Source organism: Podarcis bocagei (genome assembly GCF_964188305.1).
Source record: "Podarcis bocagei genome assembly, chromosome: 9".
Taxonomy (NCBI): Eukaryota; Metazoa; Chordata; class Lepidosauria; order Squamata; family Lacertidae; genus Podarcis; species Podarcis bocagei.
In genome coordinates, this window is record NC_138134.1 from 69,446,079 (window position 1) to 69,465,009 (window position 18,931).

The 18,931-nt window shown below is 47.1% G+C and overlaps 1 protein-coding gene across 2 annotated transcripts in view; it reads right to left on the bottom strand.

Moving 5' to 3' along the window:
• FRAS1 (Fraser extracellular matrix complex subunit 1) overlaps positions 1–18,931 on the bottom strand; it is a 390,698-nt gene that overhangs the window by 190,786 nt on the left and 180,981 nt on the right. For both annotated transcript variants that reach the window (XM_081206862.1, XM_081206861.1), the window contains exons 11-13: positions 17,797–17,944; positions 16,065–16,208; positions 6,236–6,370 (exon numbers count right to left, since the gene is read on the bottom strand). In XM_081206862.1, coding sequence (XP_081062988.1) covers positions 6,236–6,370; positions 16,065–16,208; positions 17,797–17,944 — 427 coding nt within the window. The remainder of the gene's footprint in view (positions 1–6,235; positions 6,371–16,064; positions 16,209–17,796; positions 17,945–18,931) is intronic.

Genomic DNA, 18,931 nt, shown 5'->3' on the forward strand with positions numbered 1-18,931 from the left:
CAATTATATTGGCTGAGTGTCATTAACCTTAGGTGAGGGAGTTCACGTGGGTAATGATGAACCTAGAGTTAAAAACAAAAAAAGAACAGGCTCCCTGCAGACAGAACCAGTACGTTTCCGAGCGGGTGGAGCAGTGAGAGATATAGAGGGTTGCCTTCTTTGCAATGGCTCTAACAAATCTGGAGTGCACTTCTGGAGAGATGCTCTTTCTTTGCTAGGCAGAAGAGGCGGGTGGGTGGGCTGGGCTGTCATTTTCTGTTTTGCAAAAAACGCCCGGACACTAGTGGTCACCTTCCCACCTCTTCTTCCTCTGCACCTGAAGAATATCCTCTCTCTCTCTTGGAAGGAAGAGCTGGAGACCACAGAAGCCCCCATGTCTTGAGGCTTGGCTCTATTTCCCTTTAGTTAGTCTCCCTTCCGTGAGTCTTCAGAACCGCCCAGACAAATGGAAAAAGAGACATTGCAGAGTGAAGTGCGGGCAGGGGAGGGGGAGCAATCAAAAGCCCTAAACGGCCTTGGTCCAGTATATCTGAAGGAGCGTCTCCACCCCCATCGTTCTACCCGGACACTGAGGTCCAGCGCCAAGGGTCTTCTGGCAGTTCCCTCACTGCGAGAAGCCAAGTTACAGGGAACCAGGCAGAGGGCCTTCTCAGTGGTGGCACCCATCCTGTGGAATGCCCTCCCACCAGATGTCAAAGATAACAACAACTACCAAACTTTTAGAAGGCATCTGAACGCAGCCCTGTTTAGGGAAGCTTTTAAGGTTTGATGCTTTACTGTATTTTAATATTTGGTTGGAAGCTGCCCAGAGTAGCTGGGGAAGCCCAGCCAGATGGGCGGGGTATAAATAATAAATAATTAGTCACAAAAGACTGATAATAACAATAATAATAAATTTTATTTATACCCCGCCCTCCCCGGCCAGAGCCGGGCTCAGGGCGGCTAAGACCAGTGAAATTACAATAGAAACATAATTTAAAATACAGGTTAAAATACAATTTAAAATGCAGCCTCATTTTAAAAGTAGCCCATAAATCAAAACCATAAGGGAAGGGAAACATAAGGGTCAGACTGAGTCCAAAACAAAATCCTGGTGGAACAGCTCTGTCTTGCAGGCCCTGCGGAAAGATGTCAAGTCCCGCAGGGCCCTAGTCTCTTGTGACAGAGCGTTCCACCAAATCGGGGCCAGTACTGAAAAGGCCCTGGCCCTAATGAATCCAAACCCAACGACAAGGAACACAAGCACAGGCAATTGTCACTTTGTGCGGGAGTTACGTTTCAGACCCCCATGAGCCCTTGTAAAATGTTCCACCCTTTTAGTGGCGTTTTCGAGTCACTTCTGAGTTCAGAGCTGTGCGTGCGCATCAATCGGATGCGTGTCAATTGGTTGTTGCCTGAACACAAAAACTCCGAGTTCTAGCCCGCATGGGTCACAATACTATTCAGAAATGATCCCAGCCAGTGGTCCTCAAACTTGCCTCCACCTAGACCACTTGGAAATTGCTTTGCGAATCACTCAAGGACTTTTCTTCCCATTGTTTAGCAACCGTGGTGCTTGGGACCTTGCCATTCCTTGCCGGTAGCTGTGGCTTTAATCCTCTGAGGAAGGCAGAGCTTCCTTCTGCCACTCTTCACACATGTGGAGCTACGCTGAGCCCCACCACAGACCGCCTGAATGAAGTTCATGGGCCATGCCTTGGGAACCCCTGTTCTAGATAGTTGTTTCCAGAGGCCATCACAGATACGACTTTGCTGCAATCCTGATACAGTGGACGCTCAGGTTGTGAACGTGATCCGTGCGGGATGCACATTCGCAACCTGCAGCATTCGCAACCTGGATCTGTGCGTCTGCACACGCGCAGGTTGCAATTCGGCGCTTCTGCGCATGCGTGACCGCTGAAACCCGGAAGTAACCCGTTCTGGTACTTCCAGGTTTTGGCGGTCCATAACCCAAAAAAACACAACCTGAAGCGGCTGTAACCCAAGGTATGACTGTACTTCGTTTCAACTATACTTTCGTTATCTCATTGATATAATATTTTTTCCCAGTGCTGCTTTTTTAAAGGCTCCTCGGCCACTTCTAATAAACATTTATTTAAAAAACAAGTAATAAACATTTCTAATACAATCGTACTTTGGTTCTCTAACAGAATCGGTTCCGGAAGTTCGTTCGACTTCGGAAAACGTTTGAAAACCAAGGTGCGGCTTCCGAGTGGCTTCCGGAGCCTCCTGCACTCAATCGGAAACTGAGTCAGACTTTCGGGTTCCAAAGAACGTTCACAAACCGGAACACTCATTTCCGGGTATGCGGTGTTCGGGAGCCAAAACGTTTGAGTCACAAGGCGTTTGAGAACCAAGGTACGACAGTATACATTATAAATTTAAAAACCAAATAAATAGCTCAAACGATGAAGTGGAAAATTACTGCGGTGCGCATGTAACCGTATGGGAAACCTGTTTTTTATTGAGTCAGACCACTGGTACTATCTGAACTGACTGGCAGAAGGGAAAGCAGTGACCAAGCTAAGAGAGGAATCTCACCACTCGGACGCTTTCCCAGATTTCCGACTGCATGTCTAGGAAAATTCTTTTCACCACCTCGTGGGACTTAACGGATGGCCGTCGTCTCACGAGGTTTCAGCACTGAGCATCAGAGAAAAGTGATCGCTGGGGAAGTTATCCATTTGCAGACACTCTGTACCAGGGTACAGAGAGGGGCTTAATGTCAGCTTAATCTGTCTTCTTCCCGCTAATGCCTCGAGCCAAAAACACACACGTGGTGAGGGAAGTGGATAGCCTACTGAGTTATGAACAAGTTCTGAAACCCAGCACTTTCTTCCGTGGGTTTTCTCTCTCTCCCCCCCCCCCTTCTTTTTATGCAGAAAAGTGCAGTCAGGCAGAACTAAAACAAATTGCTTCAACTCCTTGGAGGAAAAGAGAGAAGAAATTTTCCCAGCAACTTTCTCCCGCCGACATGCATGACTGCAAATACGGATGAAATGCGGGACGAGTGAGCTGCAAAAGCAGTAATACAGTGAAACGAATAGCCATATTTGGCTGCACGGGGGGCCTCGCCAATTAAGAGACGCTGAAGAAAGCAGAGCAAGAGGGAAAATGTAAAACTCAGTAGGAGTAGACCGGAAGGAAAGCCTGTTCTGCTCAGCCACATGGGAAAGACCACCTTTTCAATCTACGAGTGCAAGACTATGTGTGTTTCACTCACATCCATTAGTTCACTGGGCAAGTGCAAAATTCAGATTTTGCCATCAATACAGTGGTACCTTGGGTTACATACGCTTCAGGTTACATATGTTTCAGGTTACAGACTCCGCTAACCCAGAAATAGTGCTTCAGATTAAGAACTTTGCTTCAGGATAAGAACAGAAATCGGGCTCTGGCGGCACAGCAGCAGCGGGAGGCCCCATTAGCTAAAGTGGTGCTTCAGGTTAAGAACAGTTTCAGGTTAAGTATGGGCCTCCGGAACGAATTAAGTACTTAACCCGAGGTATCACTGTATTTGCAAATTCTAAAGGAACATTGATTTGTGCACTGTGCATATTCTAAGTGGGGAATGCCATCTTTAGAAAATCCCAGCTTCCTTTCCCCAGATGCAATAAATTTCTAGACCTTGTGATTCTAAAAACCTTGGACCCAGAGGCAGCACATTTCTCACGCAAGGCAAAACGACAACATGAAGGGGACTTTCGGTACCAGCCTGGCTATGAAACCAGTTTTGCTGGAAGGCTACTTTCAAAAGGATTTGGGAGACCACAGCTCCCACCCTGCGAAGTATCAGCCAATGTAAACTCCTTCCAGGTCTCATTTCGGTCTCAGTGTGTGTGCATATGCATGATTTGGCCCAGGGGCTGTCTAATTCTGACCCCCGTTGTAAGAACTATTTGGTAACCCATTTGCAAATTATCAAGCCACACATGCACAGGATCGCACAGCGTGTAAGAACAGTGCCTCTCAAGTTTTCAATCCTCTAGCCAGAGGCTTCAGGAGGCTGAAAATTACAGAGATCCATTGGTCCTAAAATGGTGGCGGACAGTGTTTGGCATAATCAGCTGGCAAGTACTGGCATCATGCAGCTACCATATTAACATGCAGATTGCCAGCTGCTTCCTACTCAGAATTCCATCTTGCATAAAGATGGAGAACCACTTAGAAGCAAGAGGGGAACCTCCTGCTGTCCTATTGCCTGCTGAAAGTGTGCTATTATTAAAGGCAGCATGTTGCAAATGGTTCAGAGGGTAAGAAGTGAATCTATTACTTTTTTCACTGGAAGGACATCAGGGTTTGCAGGACACTGTCAGACAACGGCATGATGACCATAAAACTCCCTGTTATTTCGGGGAATGCGGCTCTTCCTTCTACAGAGCACTTCTACAGTGGTACCTCTGGATGTGAACAGGATCCGTTCCAGAGCCCTGTTCGCTTCCTGAGTAGAGCGTAACCCACGACTGCGCGTCTGCGCATGTCGCGATTCGCCGCTACTGCGCATGCGCATGACATCATTTTGAACATCTGCACATGCGCGAGTGGCGAAACCCAGAAGTAATACGCTCCGTTACTTCCAGGTCGCCGCGGAATGTAACCTGAAAACGCTCAACCTGAAGCAAGTATGACTATACTTGTGATTTTCACAATGTGAACATTTTTAAAAAATGGATTTGTGGCCTAAATTAAGCTAGGGTTTCCCAGCGACTGGGAAATTAAGCTTACTTGAGAGTAAGCCCCACTGATGTCAGTGGAGTTTTCTTCAGAGCAGACATGTTTGAACCGCTCAAATTAAATTAGAACAATCCAGCAATGGGTGGGTTGAGCTGGGCTTGGCTGCCAATGTTTCATGTTCTCTCCCACTTCTCTCAAAATGTCCTGCCCAGACCCTGCTCACTGCCTCTGTGCCCTCATCTCCCCCTGTTCCCCTCTGTCAGCCTTTGCCAAAACACATTCTAAATTCCTAAGAAGCCTGGATCATGGAAAGAAAATGAGTTATGCCTTTTCAAGCCTATGCAAGTGCGCTCTGTTCGCAGAATGCTTTCTACCCACATAATATATGATTTCTCAGCAAAATGCAATTTGGGCCAATTGTTAACAATGTGGTAATTAGGCCAAATATGACCTTTTAAATGAGACTGGGAAAATACCTAAAAAGCACCCGATCTCTCTCTCTAACACACACACACCAATTTTTCTTGAGACTGATTTCAACAATCACGAAATATTGTGCTTATTATTGGATCTGTACACAATGGGTGGTATTCAATTTACTCAAAGTTAGCCCATTGAAATTAATGAACATGAGTAAGTCAGGTCCATTAATTTAAAAAGGTCTGTTCTGAGCTTAATTTACAGTGTAATCCTGTGCATGTGTACTCAGAAGTAAGCACCATTGAGTCTAATGGGTTTTACTCCTAGGGAAGTATATGAGCATAGGATTGCAAACTTAGCATAGATTAGCATGGCCAGGGTATTGTTTAGGGATTTTTGTTGGGGTGCATGTGTTGCTTTTATTAACTTTTTTGTATCATTATTTTAGATGCTATGATTTATGTGGAAATTGTTTCAATGTGGTTGCGTATTTTTGGATATTTTATTATGTTATGTTTGCAATTGTCTATTTTTTCATGCTGTAAGCTGCCCTGAGCATGGTTTTAACTGTAGAAAGGCAGCTTACAAATAAAATTATGTGTGTATCAATATACCCTAACATTCTTCATATATTTCGTTTCCACTTAGTTATGGCAATTGGCAGCCGAAATACAAAATCTTCCATTGTTCTTGTTATTTTTAAAACCTTTTTTTGTATCAGTTTAATAACAGCAGCTACTGTTTGACATTTTTGTTTTGTATTGTTATCAAGCATCTCTTTTACATAAAATATTAGCAGCCTTGTACTCAGCATTGCTTAGGAATTCTAATGTTCAGTCCACCATCTTGATTCAAAATGGCACCCAACTGTATCCAAAAACAGATGGAAAACTTCTCCTTGATCTCCGGAAACCATCATGCACATTGTGGCTGAAATATTGTAAGAGGTGTCCAAATGCATAGAGGAAGAACAACTTTCCAAAACATATAGTAGAGAAAAAGTCATTCAGAGTTTAGAGGGCATTTGAGACCAGCTCCACAACAAACATGCTATCTATTGTTGAGCCATACTGGCTGTCCTTACTAGACCAAGGAGAATACACAAACAACTCATGTCATCAAACATGGGTATCTATCTTACCTGAGCATTGGAGGGGTCCTGGAAAGAATCCTTCACCACATGATGCCACACACTGGCCATCCTTCAACTGCAGCGAATCTTTGCATGCTGTACACACAAACCCGTCAGTGCAATTAGAGCATGTCTTCTTGCAGGCTGGCCAAGACAGGAAAGAAAGAAGAGTTTCTTACAGAACAGGAATCTGCAACTGGTAGCCTTGGGGCCATATCTCCACACTTTGGAGACTGCCCTTCCACTCGATACGATACGATAATCTTTATTGTCATTGTCCCATACAGAACAACGAATCTACGTAAGACATTCAAAAACCTACAAGCCTGCTATCCCAGCTATCCCAACCTGGTCAGCCCCCGAAAAACTCTGATACCCCATTTTTAAATACAATATACTCCTTACACTGCATTTAAAACCAAAATCGCATTTGGATAGAAACTGTTTCTCAGGTGGCTAGTCCTAGTCTTTATAACCCTTTCCAGCTGAAAGATATCATTTCCGGGGTGCGCACTATCCTGTGCTATCTCTGCAGCTTTTTTAATGGCACTTGGAAGCATAGATTTGATCCAAGGTGGGAAGAGTACACCCAATTATTCTCTCTGCAGTCTTTACAACCCTGGACAGCATTGTTTTTTCCCTGACCATGCAGCTCCCAAACCACACACACAGACCATAAGTTAATACACTCTCAACAGTACAATGGTAAATGCCATCAATAGGTCCTTTGAGTGCATACAGCACTCCCTCCTTGATATGGCCTTTCAGGTGCTTACGAAGGATCTAAATCATCATACGGGTATCAGTAATCTCGGTAGAAGGCTCTGCTATGGATGATGATGAGTGGTTCCTCATCATCCTGGGGAAGTTGTTCCCATGATGCCACACCATTCTGACGTCAGTTTTCGAAGCTGGGAGGAGTTTTGGGAGGAGTTTGCCATTCTCACTCTATGCTGTGAGGGGAAAGGAAGCAGTTTTGTCATGGCTGCAAGTAGTCCTGGATTTTCCGGAGATTTGTTGGAATAAACGACTGTAAATAGACAAACCTGTACTCTGTGTGTTTGTCAAAGGACGTGATAGCTTTTCCCGCTGTGTGAACTCTGCTACGGCGTGACTGGAGCAGCAGAAGGAGCAGAGGCGCGCAGAGGAAGTGTGCCGGACCTGCCGGATCTGCCATAAAGAGCTAATTGGGGATCGTAAATCAATTAGCGAGGGTTACGCCAATAAATCAATTTCACAGGTTATGGGTGCTTAATCACCGATCGTAAAGCTATCACTGGAGATACTGCCGGGAGCTTTGAAGTCTGCGGTTTTGAACAGAGAAGCACGGCAGGAGGCGGAGGCAAGCGGCTAGCTGAAAGACGCAGAGATTCGCCTGTGTTGCTGGGAGCTGAGAGCAGCAGGGAATCGTTTCTCCACGAACAGGTGCCGGATAAGCTGGTGAGTGAGCTTGGGGCCCCTTGGGAGAACGGAAGAAGATGGCGGACGGCCATGATTCATTCTCCGTGCCTTTCGAAAAGTTAAACGGCCAGAATTGGGCGGAATGGAGTCGAAAGCTGAAGGCCTGGCTGGTAGCTAAGGGTCTTTGGGAGGCGGTCTTAAGGCCTCCACTGCCTCAACCAGCCGCCGGAGCTGCGGCTGCAGCAATTGCAGATGCGCATGCTTCGCAGAGAAAAAATCAGAAAGCCCTGGGAGCTATAGTGCTCAGTTTGGAGGGTTCACAATTGCCCCATGTGGAGGGGTTGGAAACTGCGCATGAAGCTTATGCTGCTCTTGAGAGAGTGCACCACAGGACCACGGCTGGTGCAAAAATCCACACCACCAGGCGTTTGTTTGAGATGAAGCTGCGTCCAGGTGGGGACATAAGACAGCATGTTACAGAGATGCTCTCTGTGTTTAATGAGCTGCGGCTGTTGCAGGTGAACTTTACAGATGAGCTGAAGGTTTATATTTTGCTAAGCTCTCTGGACAAAAGTTATGACAATTTATGTCTAACTTTGGAGTCTATGAGTCCGCAAGATCTGACTCTGGCGTATGTCACAGGACGCTTGGCTGACGAACAGGAGAGGCGCCTCAGGGAGAGCAAGTCTGGCGCAGGGAGCTCCACCGGGAAAAAGGGGGGGCCAAGCCAGATGAGAGCTTTGTTCAGGCTTTTTCCACTCGTCGGTGCTACGTGTGTGGATCCAACAGTCATTTCAAAAGAGACTGCCCACAGAGAGCGAGAGCAGCTGCACAGGAAGGCTTCAAGGACACCTCTCATGGGAACCAGTCGGGTTTCCATGGCAACCGGTCTGGGAAAACAACCAGACGTGGGACTGAGGCTGGTGGACGTGCCAGGTGCCAGGAAGAGACGTATCAACTCACGGCCAGTCTTGCTTTGTTTGAGCAAGGCTGTGAGACAGGCTCAGAGCTTTGTTTTGTTATTGACTCTGCAGCTAATTGCAATTTGATTCCAGAGACTCCTGCTTTCGAGATGTGGAATTGCAAGGCAATTCCTGCTGGGAAGACTGTTCTCTTCGCAAATGGACAGAAAAGAAATGTGACTAATACTGTAAATGTGCATTTTTCTGTTTTACAGGAGACGTTGGAGTGTTGTACCGTTCCAGGGATGCACCACTGCCTTTTGTCTGTACCTTATTTGTTAAAAAAGGGATTTAAGGTTTATTTTCAGGATGATGTCTGCACAATCTCCAAAGGAGGGAGGATATTTGCCAAGGTTAAAAAGGGGCAGAATGATCTCTTCATTCTTAAAACGTCTCTGGAGGGTGATGGGAAGGTTGAGAAAGCACAAGCACTGCGTGCTACAATTCCCAATCATGATTCATGTGTCCATGCTTGGCATGCACGAACAGCTCATGGTTCTCTAGAAGAACTACAGGTGCTGCCGGAGGTTTCCAAAGGTTGTCAAATTTCAGAATGTGGATATGCTGTGAAATGTGAAACTTGCAAACTGGCAAAGGTAAAAGGATGCAGTTATCCAAAAGTGGAGAGGGTAACCACAAGACCTTTTGAAATGGTTCACATAGATTTGTGGGGTCCTGTAAGGGAACCAAGTCTGGGAGGGTCAAGGTTTCTGCTGACGGTGCAGGATGATTATACACAGAATACCTGGACTCTTGGTCTCAAATCCAAGGATGATGCAGCACAGCTGATCAAAGGGTGGATTGAGGAGGTGGAACAAAGGTTTTCCACCAGGGTGCAAGCTGTCACAAGTGACAGAGGAGCCCAGTCAACAGGTTCTGCTTTGCAAAAGTTCTTTCGCAAGAAAGGGATACGTCACACAGTGACTTCACCCAATCGGGGGGGGGGTGGCAGAGCTGAGACGTCAGGCTCTGGTTAAAACTGCACAGGTGTTGCTGAAAGATTCTGTGTTACCTCCAAGGTTTTGGCTGGAGGCAATCAAGTATGTGGGCTTCACCTGCAATCGGACCTACAATTCCATGGTAGGTGACACACCGTTTAGGTTGTTGCATGGCAGGAAACCCCAGATTCATTTTTTGCGTATGTTTGGGTCAGGTGCATCTGTGCCAGTACCTACTGCTTTGCAGGGGCCAGATGGATCCAAGTTCCGGAAAATGATCTTCTGTGGGTATGAGCCAGAAGCACGTGCATGGAGGTTTGCATTTCCATCAGGTGATCAGAGTAAGTTACTGATCAGTAAACACGCTGAGTTCTATGAGCAGGATAAAAAGTCACAGACTGCTGTCATGCGTGATGTGCTCTCAGAATGTCTATCTGATTCTGAGGAAAGGGAGGCAGAGGCTGATCCCGGTGATGAGGACCAGGTCCAAGATCAGGATTCAGAATCCGATGATGACGATCAGGTAACTGACCAAAGTCAGGAACAGGAGGAGGTATCTGTAGCTTCTCCACAAGGTGTTAAGAGAACACCCAAAAGCGAGCCCAGTTCTCCTGTGAGTGTAATGGAGAGGATTCGAAAACGCTTTAAGTCAGAGGGGGATTCCCGTGATGTTGAGGACACAGTTCCTAGTAGCGGGGAGTCAGAGGTAACATCTGAGTTTGTGCCCAGAAGGTCTAGTCGCACAACAAAGGGCGTTCCACCTGAAAGATACCAGGCAACAAGTGCGTGGGCAAGATTCGCACAGTGTGATTCTGGGAGTGTTGAAGGGGTTCAACAGGTGCCTGGGAAAGATGCCGGGAAGGGGCACAAGGCAAAGGGGAAGGTGTTGAACTCAAAAGGGTCTTGTCAGAATGTGCGGCAAGGGGGGGTGTTGAGTTTGGAACTTAACAGGTTAAGTTGTTCCCATGATGCCACACCATTCTGACATCAGTTTTCGAAGCTGGGAGGAGTTTTGGGAGGAGTTTGCCATTCTCACTCTATGCTGTGAGGGGAAAGGAAGCAGTTTTGTCATGGCTGCAAGTAGTCCTGGATTTTCCGGAGATTTGTTGGAATAAACGACTGTAAATAGACAAACCTGTACTCTGTGTGTTTGTCAAAGGACGTGATAGCTTTTCCCGCTGTGTGAACTCTGCTACGGCGTGACTGGAGCAGCAGAAGGAGCAGAGGCGCGCAGAGGAAGTGTGCCGGACCTGCCGGATCTGCCATAAAGAGCTAATTGGGGATCGTAAATCAATTAGCGAGGGTTACGCCAATAAATCAATTTCACAGGTTATGGGTGCTTAATCACCGATCGTAAAGCTATCACTGGAGATACTGCCGGGAGCTTTGAAGTCTGCGGTTTTGAACAGAGAAGCACGGCAGGAGGCGGAGGCAAGCGGCTAGCTGAAAGACGCAGAGATTCGCCTGTGTTGCTGGGAGCTGAGAGCAGCAGGGAATCGTTTCTCCACGAACAGGTGCCGGATAAGCTGGTGAGTGAGCTTGGGGCCCCTTGGGAGAACGGAAGAAGATGGCGGACGGCCATGATTCATTCTCCGTGCCTTTCGAAAAGTTAAACGGCCAGAATTGGGCGGAATGGAGTCGAAAGCTGAAGGCCTGGCTGGTAGCTAAGGGTCTTTGGGAGGCGGTCTTAAGGCCTCCACTGCCTCAACCAGCCGCCGGAGCTGCGGCTGCAGCAATTGCAGATGCGCATGCTTCGCAGAGAAAAAATCAGAAAGCCCTGGGAGCTATAGTGCTCAGTTTGGAGGGTTCACAATTGCCCCATGTGGAGGGGTTGGAAACTGCGCATGAAGCTTATGCTGCTCTTGAGAGAGTGCACCACAGGACCACGGCTGGTGCAAAAATCCACACCACCAGGCGTTTGTTTGAGATGAAGCTGCGTCCAGGTGGGGACATAAGACAGCATGTTACAGAGATGCTCTCTGTGTTTAATGAGCTGCGGCTGTTGCAGGTGAACTTTACAGATGAGCTGAAGGTTTATATTTTGCTAAGCTCTCTGGACAAAAGTTATGACAATTTATGTCTAACTTTGGAGTCTATGAGTCCGCAAGATCTGACTCTGGCGTATGTCACAGGACGCTTGGCTGACGAACAGGAGAGGCGCCTCAGGGAGAGCAAGTCTGGCGCAGGGAGCTCCACCGGGAAAAAGGGGGGGCCAAGCCAGATGAGAGCTTTGTTCAGGCTTTTTCCACTCGTCGGTGCTACGTGTGTGGATCCAACAGTCATTTCAAAAGAGACTGCCCACAGAGAGCGAGAGCAGCTGCACAGGAAGGCTTCAAGGACACCTCTCATGGGAACCAGTCGGGTTTCCATGGCAACCGGTCTGGGAAAACAACCAGACGTGGGACTGAGGCTGGTGGACATGCCAGGTGCCAGGAAGAGACGTATCAACTCACGGCCAGTCTTGCTTTGTTTGAGCAAGGCTGTGAGACAGGCTCAGAGCTTTGTTTTGTTATTGACTCTGCAGCTAATTGCAATTTGATTCCAGAGACTCCTGCTGTCGAGATGTGGAATTGCAAGGCAATTCCTGCTGGGAAGACTGTTCTCTTCGCAAATGGACAGAAAAGAAATGTGACTAATACTGTAAATGTGCATTTTTCTGTTTTACAGGAGACGTTGGAGTGTTGTACCGTTCCAGGGATGCACCACTGCCTTTTGTCTGTACCTTATTTGTTAAAAAAGGGATTTAAGGTTTATTTTCAGGATGATGTCTGCACAATCTCCAAAGGAGGGAGGATATTTGCCAAGGTTAAAAAGGGGCAGAATGATCTCTTCATTCTTAAAACGTCTCTGGAGGGTGATGGGAAGGTTGAGAAAGCACAAGCACTGCGTGCTACAATTCCCAATCATGATTCATGTGTCCATGCTTGGCATGCACGAACAGCTCATGGTTCTCTAGAAGAACTACAGGTGCTGCCGGAGGTTTCCAAAGGTTGTCAAATTTCAGAATGTGGATATGCTGTGAAATGTGAAACTTGCAAACTGGCAAAGGTAAAAGGATGCAGTTATCCAAAAGTGGAGAGGGTAACCACAAGACCTTTTGAAATGGTTCACATAGATTTGTGGGGTCCTGTAAGGGAACCAAGTCTGGGAGGGTCAAGGTTTCTGCTGACGGTGCAGGATGATTATACACAGAATACCTGGACTCTTGGTCTCAAATCCAAGGATGATGCAGCACAGCTGATCAAAGGGTGGATTGAGGAGGTGGAACAAAGGTTTTCCACCAGGGTGCAAGCTGTCACAAGTGACAGAGGAGCCCAGTCAACAGGTTCTGCTTTGCAAAAGTTCTTTCGCAAGAAAGGGATACGTCACACAGTGACTTCACCCAATCGGGGGGGGGGTGGCAGAGCTGAGACGTCAGGCTCTGGTTAAAACTGCACAGGTGTTGCTGAAAGATTCTGTGTTACCTCCAAGGTTTTGGCTGGAGGCAATCAAGTATGTGGGCTTCACCTGCAATCGGACCTACAATTCCATGGTAGGTGACACACCGTTTAGGTTGTTGCATGGCAGGAAACCCCAGATTCATTTTTTGCGTATGTTTGGGTCAGGTGCATCTGTGCCAGTACCTACTGCTTTGCAGGGGCCAGATGGATCCAAGTTCCGGAAAATGATCTTCTGTGGGTATGAGCCAGAAGCACGTGCATGGAGGTTTGCATTTCCATCAGGTGATCAGAGTAAGTTACTGATCAGTAAACACGCTGAGTTCTATGAGCAGGATAAAAAGTCACAGACTGCTGTCATGCGTGATGTGCTCTCAGAATGTCTATCTGATTCTGAGGAAAGGGAGGCAGAGGCTGATCCCGGTGATGAGGACCAGGTCCAAGATCAGGATTCAGAATCCGATGATGACGATCAGGTAACTGACCAAAGTCAGGAACAGGAGGAGGTATCTGTAGCTTCTCCACAAGGTGTTAAGAGAACACCCAAAAGCGAGCCCAGTTCTCCTGTGAGTGTAATGGAGAGGATTCGAAAACGCTTTAAGTCAGAGGGGGATTCCCGTGATGTTGAGGACACAGTTCCTAGTAGCGGGGAGTCAGAGGTAACATCTGAGTTTGTGCCCAGAAGGTCTAGTCGCACAACAAAGGGCGTTCCACCTGAAAGATACCAGGCAACAAGTGCGTGGGCAAGATTCGCACAGTGTGATTCTGGGAGTGTTGAAGGGGTTCAACAGGTGCCTGGGAAAGATGCCGGGAAGGGGCACAAGGCAAAGGGGAAGGTGTTGAACTCAAAAGGGTCTTGTCAGAATGTGCGGCAAGGGGGGGTGTTGAGTTTGGAACTTAACAGGTTAAGTTGTTCCCATGATGCCACACCATTCTGACATCAGTTTTCGAAGCTGGGAGGAGTTTTGGGAGGAGTTTGCCATTCTCACTCTATGCTGTGAGGGGAAAGGAAGCAGTTTTGTCATGGCTGCAAGTAGTCCTGGATTTTCCGGAGATTTGTTGGAATAAACGACTGTAAATAGACAAACCTGTACTCTGTGTGTTTGTCAAAGGACGTGATAGCTTTTCCCGCTGTGTGAACTCTGCTACGGCGTGACTGGAGCAGCAGAAGGAGCAGAGGCGCGCAGAGGAAGTGTGCCGGACCTGCCGGATCTGCCATAAAGAGCTAATTGGGGATCGTAAATCAATTAGCGAGGGTTACGCCAATAAATCAATTTCACAGGTCCTTTGAGTGCATACAGCACTCCCTCCTTGATATGGCCTTTCAGGTGCTTACAAAGGATCTAAATCATCATACGGGTATCAGTAATCTCGGTAGAAGGCTCTGCTATGGATGATGATGAGTGGTTCCTCATCATCCTGGGGAAAAGTGACAAGAGGGGTGCCGCAGGGTTCTGTCTCGGGCCCAGTGTCGTTCAACAACTTTATGAACAACTTGGATAAATGAGTTGATGGGATGCTCATCAAATTTGCAGATGACACCAAACTAGAAGGGGTAGCCAATGGCGCAGAAGACAGAATCAGGATTCAAGATGACCTTCACAGATTGGAGAATTGGGCCAAAACTAATGAAGGGAATTTCAATAGGGACAAATGCAAGGTTCTGCACTTAGGCAAGAAGAACCAGCTGCACATATGTTAAGATAGGGGACACCTGGATTGCCAGTAAAGGTAAAGGGACCCCCCTGACCATTAGGTCCAGTTGCGGATGACTCTGGGGTTGCAGTGCTCATCTCGCTTTACTGGCTGAGGAAGCCGGTGTACAGCTTCTGGGTCATGTGGCCAGGATGACTAAGCTGCTTCTGGCAAAACCAGAGCAGCGCACGGAATCGCCGTTTACCTTCCCGCTGGAGCAGTACCTATTTATCTACTTGCACTTTGTGCTTTCGAACTGCTAGGTTGGCAGGAGCAGGGACCGAGCAACGAGAGCTCACCCCGTCGCGGGGATTCGAACCACTGACCTTCTGATCGGCAAACCCTAGGAACAGTGCTTTAGACCACAGTGCCACCCGGGTCCCATGGATTGCCAGTAGCACATGTGAAAAGGATTTAGGGGTCTTAGTAGATAAGAAGCTCAACATGAGACAACAGTGTGATGCAGCCGCAAATAAAGCTGATGCTATTCCTGGTTGCATCAGCAGAAGTCTAGTGTCTGTTTGGTCTTGGTCAGACCGCACATGGAGTGAGTCTTTGGACCACAATTTAAGAAGGATATTGACAAGATGGAACACATGCAGTGGAAAGCTACCAGGATGATCAAGGATCTGGAAACCAGCCTTATGAGGAATGGTTGAAGGAGCTGGGTATGTTGGATGGCCATCTGTCAGGGATGCTTTAGTTGAGATTCCTGCATTGCAGGGGGTTGGACTAGATGACTCTAGTCATCCAACGTCCAACTCTACAATTCTACGATTCTGTGAGGTTTCTGACCAACTGAAAACCACAAAGGCATCCCTCTTGTTGAAAAGCACACACTGACGAACTTTGAAAGTCAACACAACTCTGGGCATGCTGTCAGCACCCTTTTTCCTGACAAAGGGAAGCCACAATTGACAGATTCATCCTTCCTTACCTGGAATCATCTGCAAGGAAGAAGGGCAGGTTATTAAGTCATTATTTTATTTGTAGGGAAAAGTTGATAAGTAAGTCTGCTTTTCATTATTCAGAAAAGCACCCCACAGAGTGTTACAGGCATAAAAAAAACATGAAAATGTTTTGTTTTTCTGCAGCTAAGTAGAATATTTGAAATACAGTGGACGCTCGGGTTGTGAACATAATCTGTGTGGGAGGCACGTTCACAACCCACAGCATCCGCAACTTGCAGCGGCGCATCTGCGCACATGCGGGTTGCAATTTGGGACCTCTGTGCATGTGCAAAGCGCGATTTAGCACTTCTGCGCATATGCAACCACTGAAACCCGGAAGTAACCCATTCCAGTACTTCCGGGTTTTGGCGGTCCGCAACCCAAAAAAAAACAACCGCAGCCTGAAGCGTCTGTAACCCGAGGTATGACTGTATTGTAAATAATAAATAGATTACCTAAGCAAAGTCCAGCATCCTGATAATACCCGGATCCACAGCTGGCCACACAGCGCCCAGCCTGCAGCAGCTTGGTTGTGTCACGGCAGACGTCGCAGAGGTCAAAAGACTGTGAGCAGGTCACACAATCCGCATGGCACCGACCTGTTGTTGGTGAAGAAAAGGCAACTCTGGTTCAGTATAGTTGAGTGTAACAATCAGAGGGCAAAGGTTTTATCAGGCCTCTTTTCTGTCATTTGGGGGCAGCCATTTTATCAGTGGGAGAGATATGGATAAAGGTAAAGGTAAAGGGACCTCTGACCATTAGGTCCAGTCATGGCCAACTCTGGGGTTGCGACGCTCATCTCCCTTTATTGGCCCAGAGAGCCGGTGTACAGCTTCCGGGTCATGTGGCCAGCATGACTAAGCCGCTTCTGGTGAACCAGAGCAGCGCACGGAAACGCCGTTTACCTTCCCGCCAGAGTGGTATCTATTTATCTACTTGCACTTTGACGTGCTTTCAAACTGCTAGGTTGGCAGGAGCAGGGACCGAGCAACGGGAGCTCACCCCGCCACGGGGATTCAAACCGTCAACCTTCTGATCGGCAAGTCCTAGACTCTGTTGTTTAACCCACAGCGCCACCCGCTAGAAATTGGGGGCTGAGTTTTTGAATTCTCCCCCTTCCCTCCTTGCCCCTGTGTTGTATTTTTGTTTGTTTGTTTCTTAGGATGTAACCTTGTGGGTAAGGAGTGTCTTGTTTTGATTTCATGTAAGTTGTTCTGGGAGCTTTGCTGGCTGAAGAGTGGGGTACAAATGCTATTATTTCTTCTTCTTATTATTATTATTATTCTTATTCTTATTCTTATTCTTATTATGCCACCCACTCTAGGTGGCTCCCAACATAATGTTAAAAACACAATAAAACATCACACATTAAAAGCACGAAGAAATAAAAATATATATGCACATATGCAGTATTTGTTGCAGTTGTTATTACAACCACAGTTAATACACTTCTTCTTCGGTGATCACTCGTAGCCAAGTAAGATTGTCTTCCATAAACACAGTTTTAACAGTGAGTCCATAAGTGACTGTGGAGGCCAATTCTGGAACCACACGTCCTTCCACAGAGGGGACATTGGTTTCCAGGCAGGAGTTGATCACGGTGTGGATTTGCCAAGCGTGCCTTCCTCTTAGCACGTTTCTCCCTTGCTTCCTGAGTTCGAGCGTCTTCAAAGTCCATGACACCTTTGGTAAAGACTGTTCTCCAACTGGAGCGCTCGCAGGCCAGTGTTTCCCAGTTGTCGGTGTTTATACTACATTTTTTTTAGATTTGTATTGAGAGAGTCTTAAAACCTCTTTTGTTTGACCACCAGCAATACGTTTTCCATTTTTAAGTTTGGAATAGAGTAGTTGCTTTGGAAGACGATCATCAGGCATCTGCACAACATGACCAGTCCAACGAAGTTGATGTTGAAGAATCATTGCTTCAACACTGGTGATCTTTGCTTCATCCAGTACACTGATATTAGTTTGCCTGTCTTCACACACACACACACACACACACACACACACACACCCTTTTGTGTTGGAATCTTTGTAAGGCACCCTTTCCGGCTGAAGAGCAGGGCAAAGACTCTTCAAATAAATAAGACAAACGAGTAAACAAACACAGGATACCTGCACCCGAGCCTTCAGGGACAAGGGGGGCGAGACATTTGAAGAAACAAAGTACAACAGTCATAAAAATACCTGGCTCGCAAGGAGGGCAACATTGTCCTGCTGCAGCAACTGCCACACTGCCTGTGGAGCAAGTCAGACAGGACGGAGAGGAGCAAATCACATCGGAATCCTGGCACTCGCATTCGCGGCACAGACCCTCTTTCCATTTTTCTCCGCTCTGCATGAGAAAACGATAACAGCTACGGCCTATTGCATCTTTTCAGCACTGTGTTATTTATTAAATTTTGTGGTAAGTGGAACAAGAGCCAAAAGGGGATGGAGCATGAGTAGGCAAACTAAGACCTGGGGGCCGGATCCGGCCCAATCGCCTTCTAAATCCGGCCCACGGACGGTCCAGGAATCAGCGTGTTTTTACATGAGTAGAATGTGTCATTTTATTTAAAATGCATCTCTGGGTTATTTGTGGGGCATAGGAATTCGTTCACTCCCCCCCAAAAAATATAGTCCAGCCCCCCCCCCCAACAAGGTCTGAGGGGCAGTGGACTGGCCCCCTGCTGAAAAAGTTTGCTGACTCCTGATGGAGCAACAACTGTCAATTTTACCTTTGCACAGTAAGGTGATTTCTAAACACACAGCTGCAGCTCCCAAAGGGATTTCACAGTCAACCCCTCTTCACAGGGAACTCTGGGAGTTGTAGTTCTGAGAGGGGGGTGGGGGGGTCTCCTTACAGCTCTCAGCACCCTTAGCAAACTACAGCTCCCAGAGGAGGGCTAGGGGAAGACATGACTGTTTAAAGCAGCATCGTTGTGCTTTAAACGTGTGGTGTGAATGAGGCCACACATGTGCGCATAAAATGTACATCTGTACATGTCTTCAGATAGAAAAATAGGCAGCCCACTCCTTGACAAACGGCTAAACTAGCCTTGGAAAAGGAATGCTTTGCTCCACCGGCAAATGCTTTGATGCAGGCTTAGATGTTACAGTTCAGACAACATTGATCTTTTTCCCCTGCCTGTATTGATTACACTGTTAGGAGCCATTCAATTGTACAAATGTAGCAGCTAATATCATCATTCAATTGCCAGAATAAGGAAAGCCCTCAAAATCTGATCGCATCAAATTATGATAAAACAGCTAAACATTTGGGAGCAAGAGTGCTGTAAAACATTATCGAATGAGGTAATCCCATTCCAATAAAGCTGGC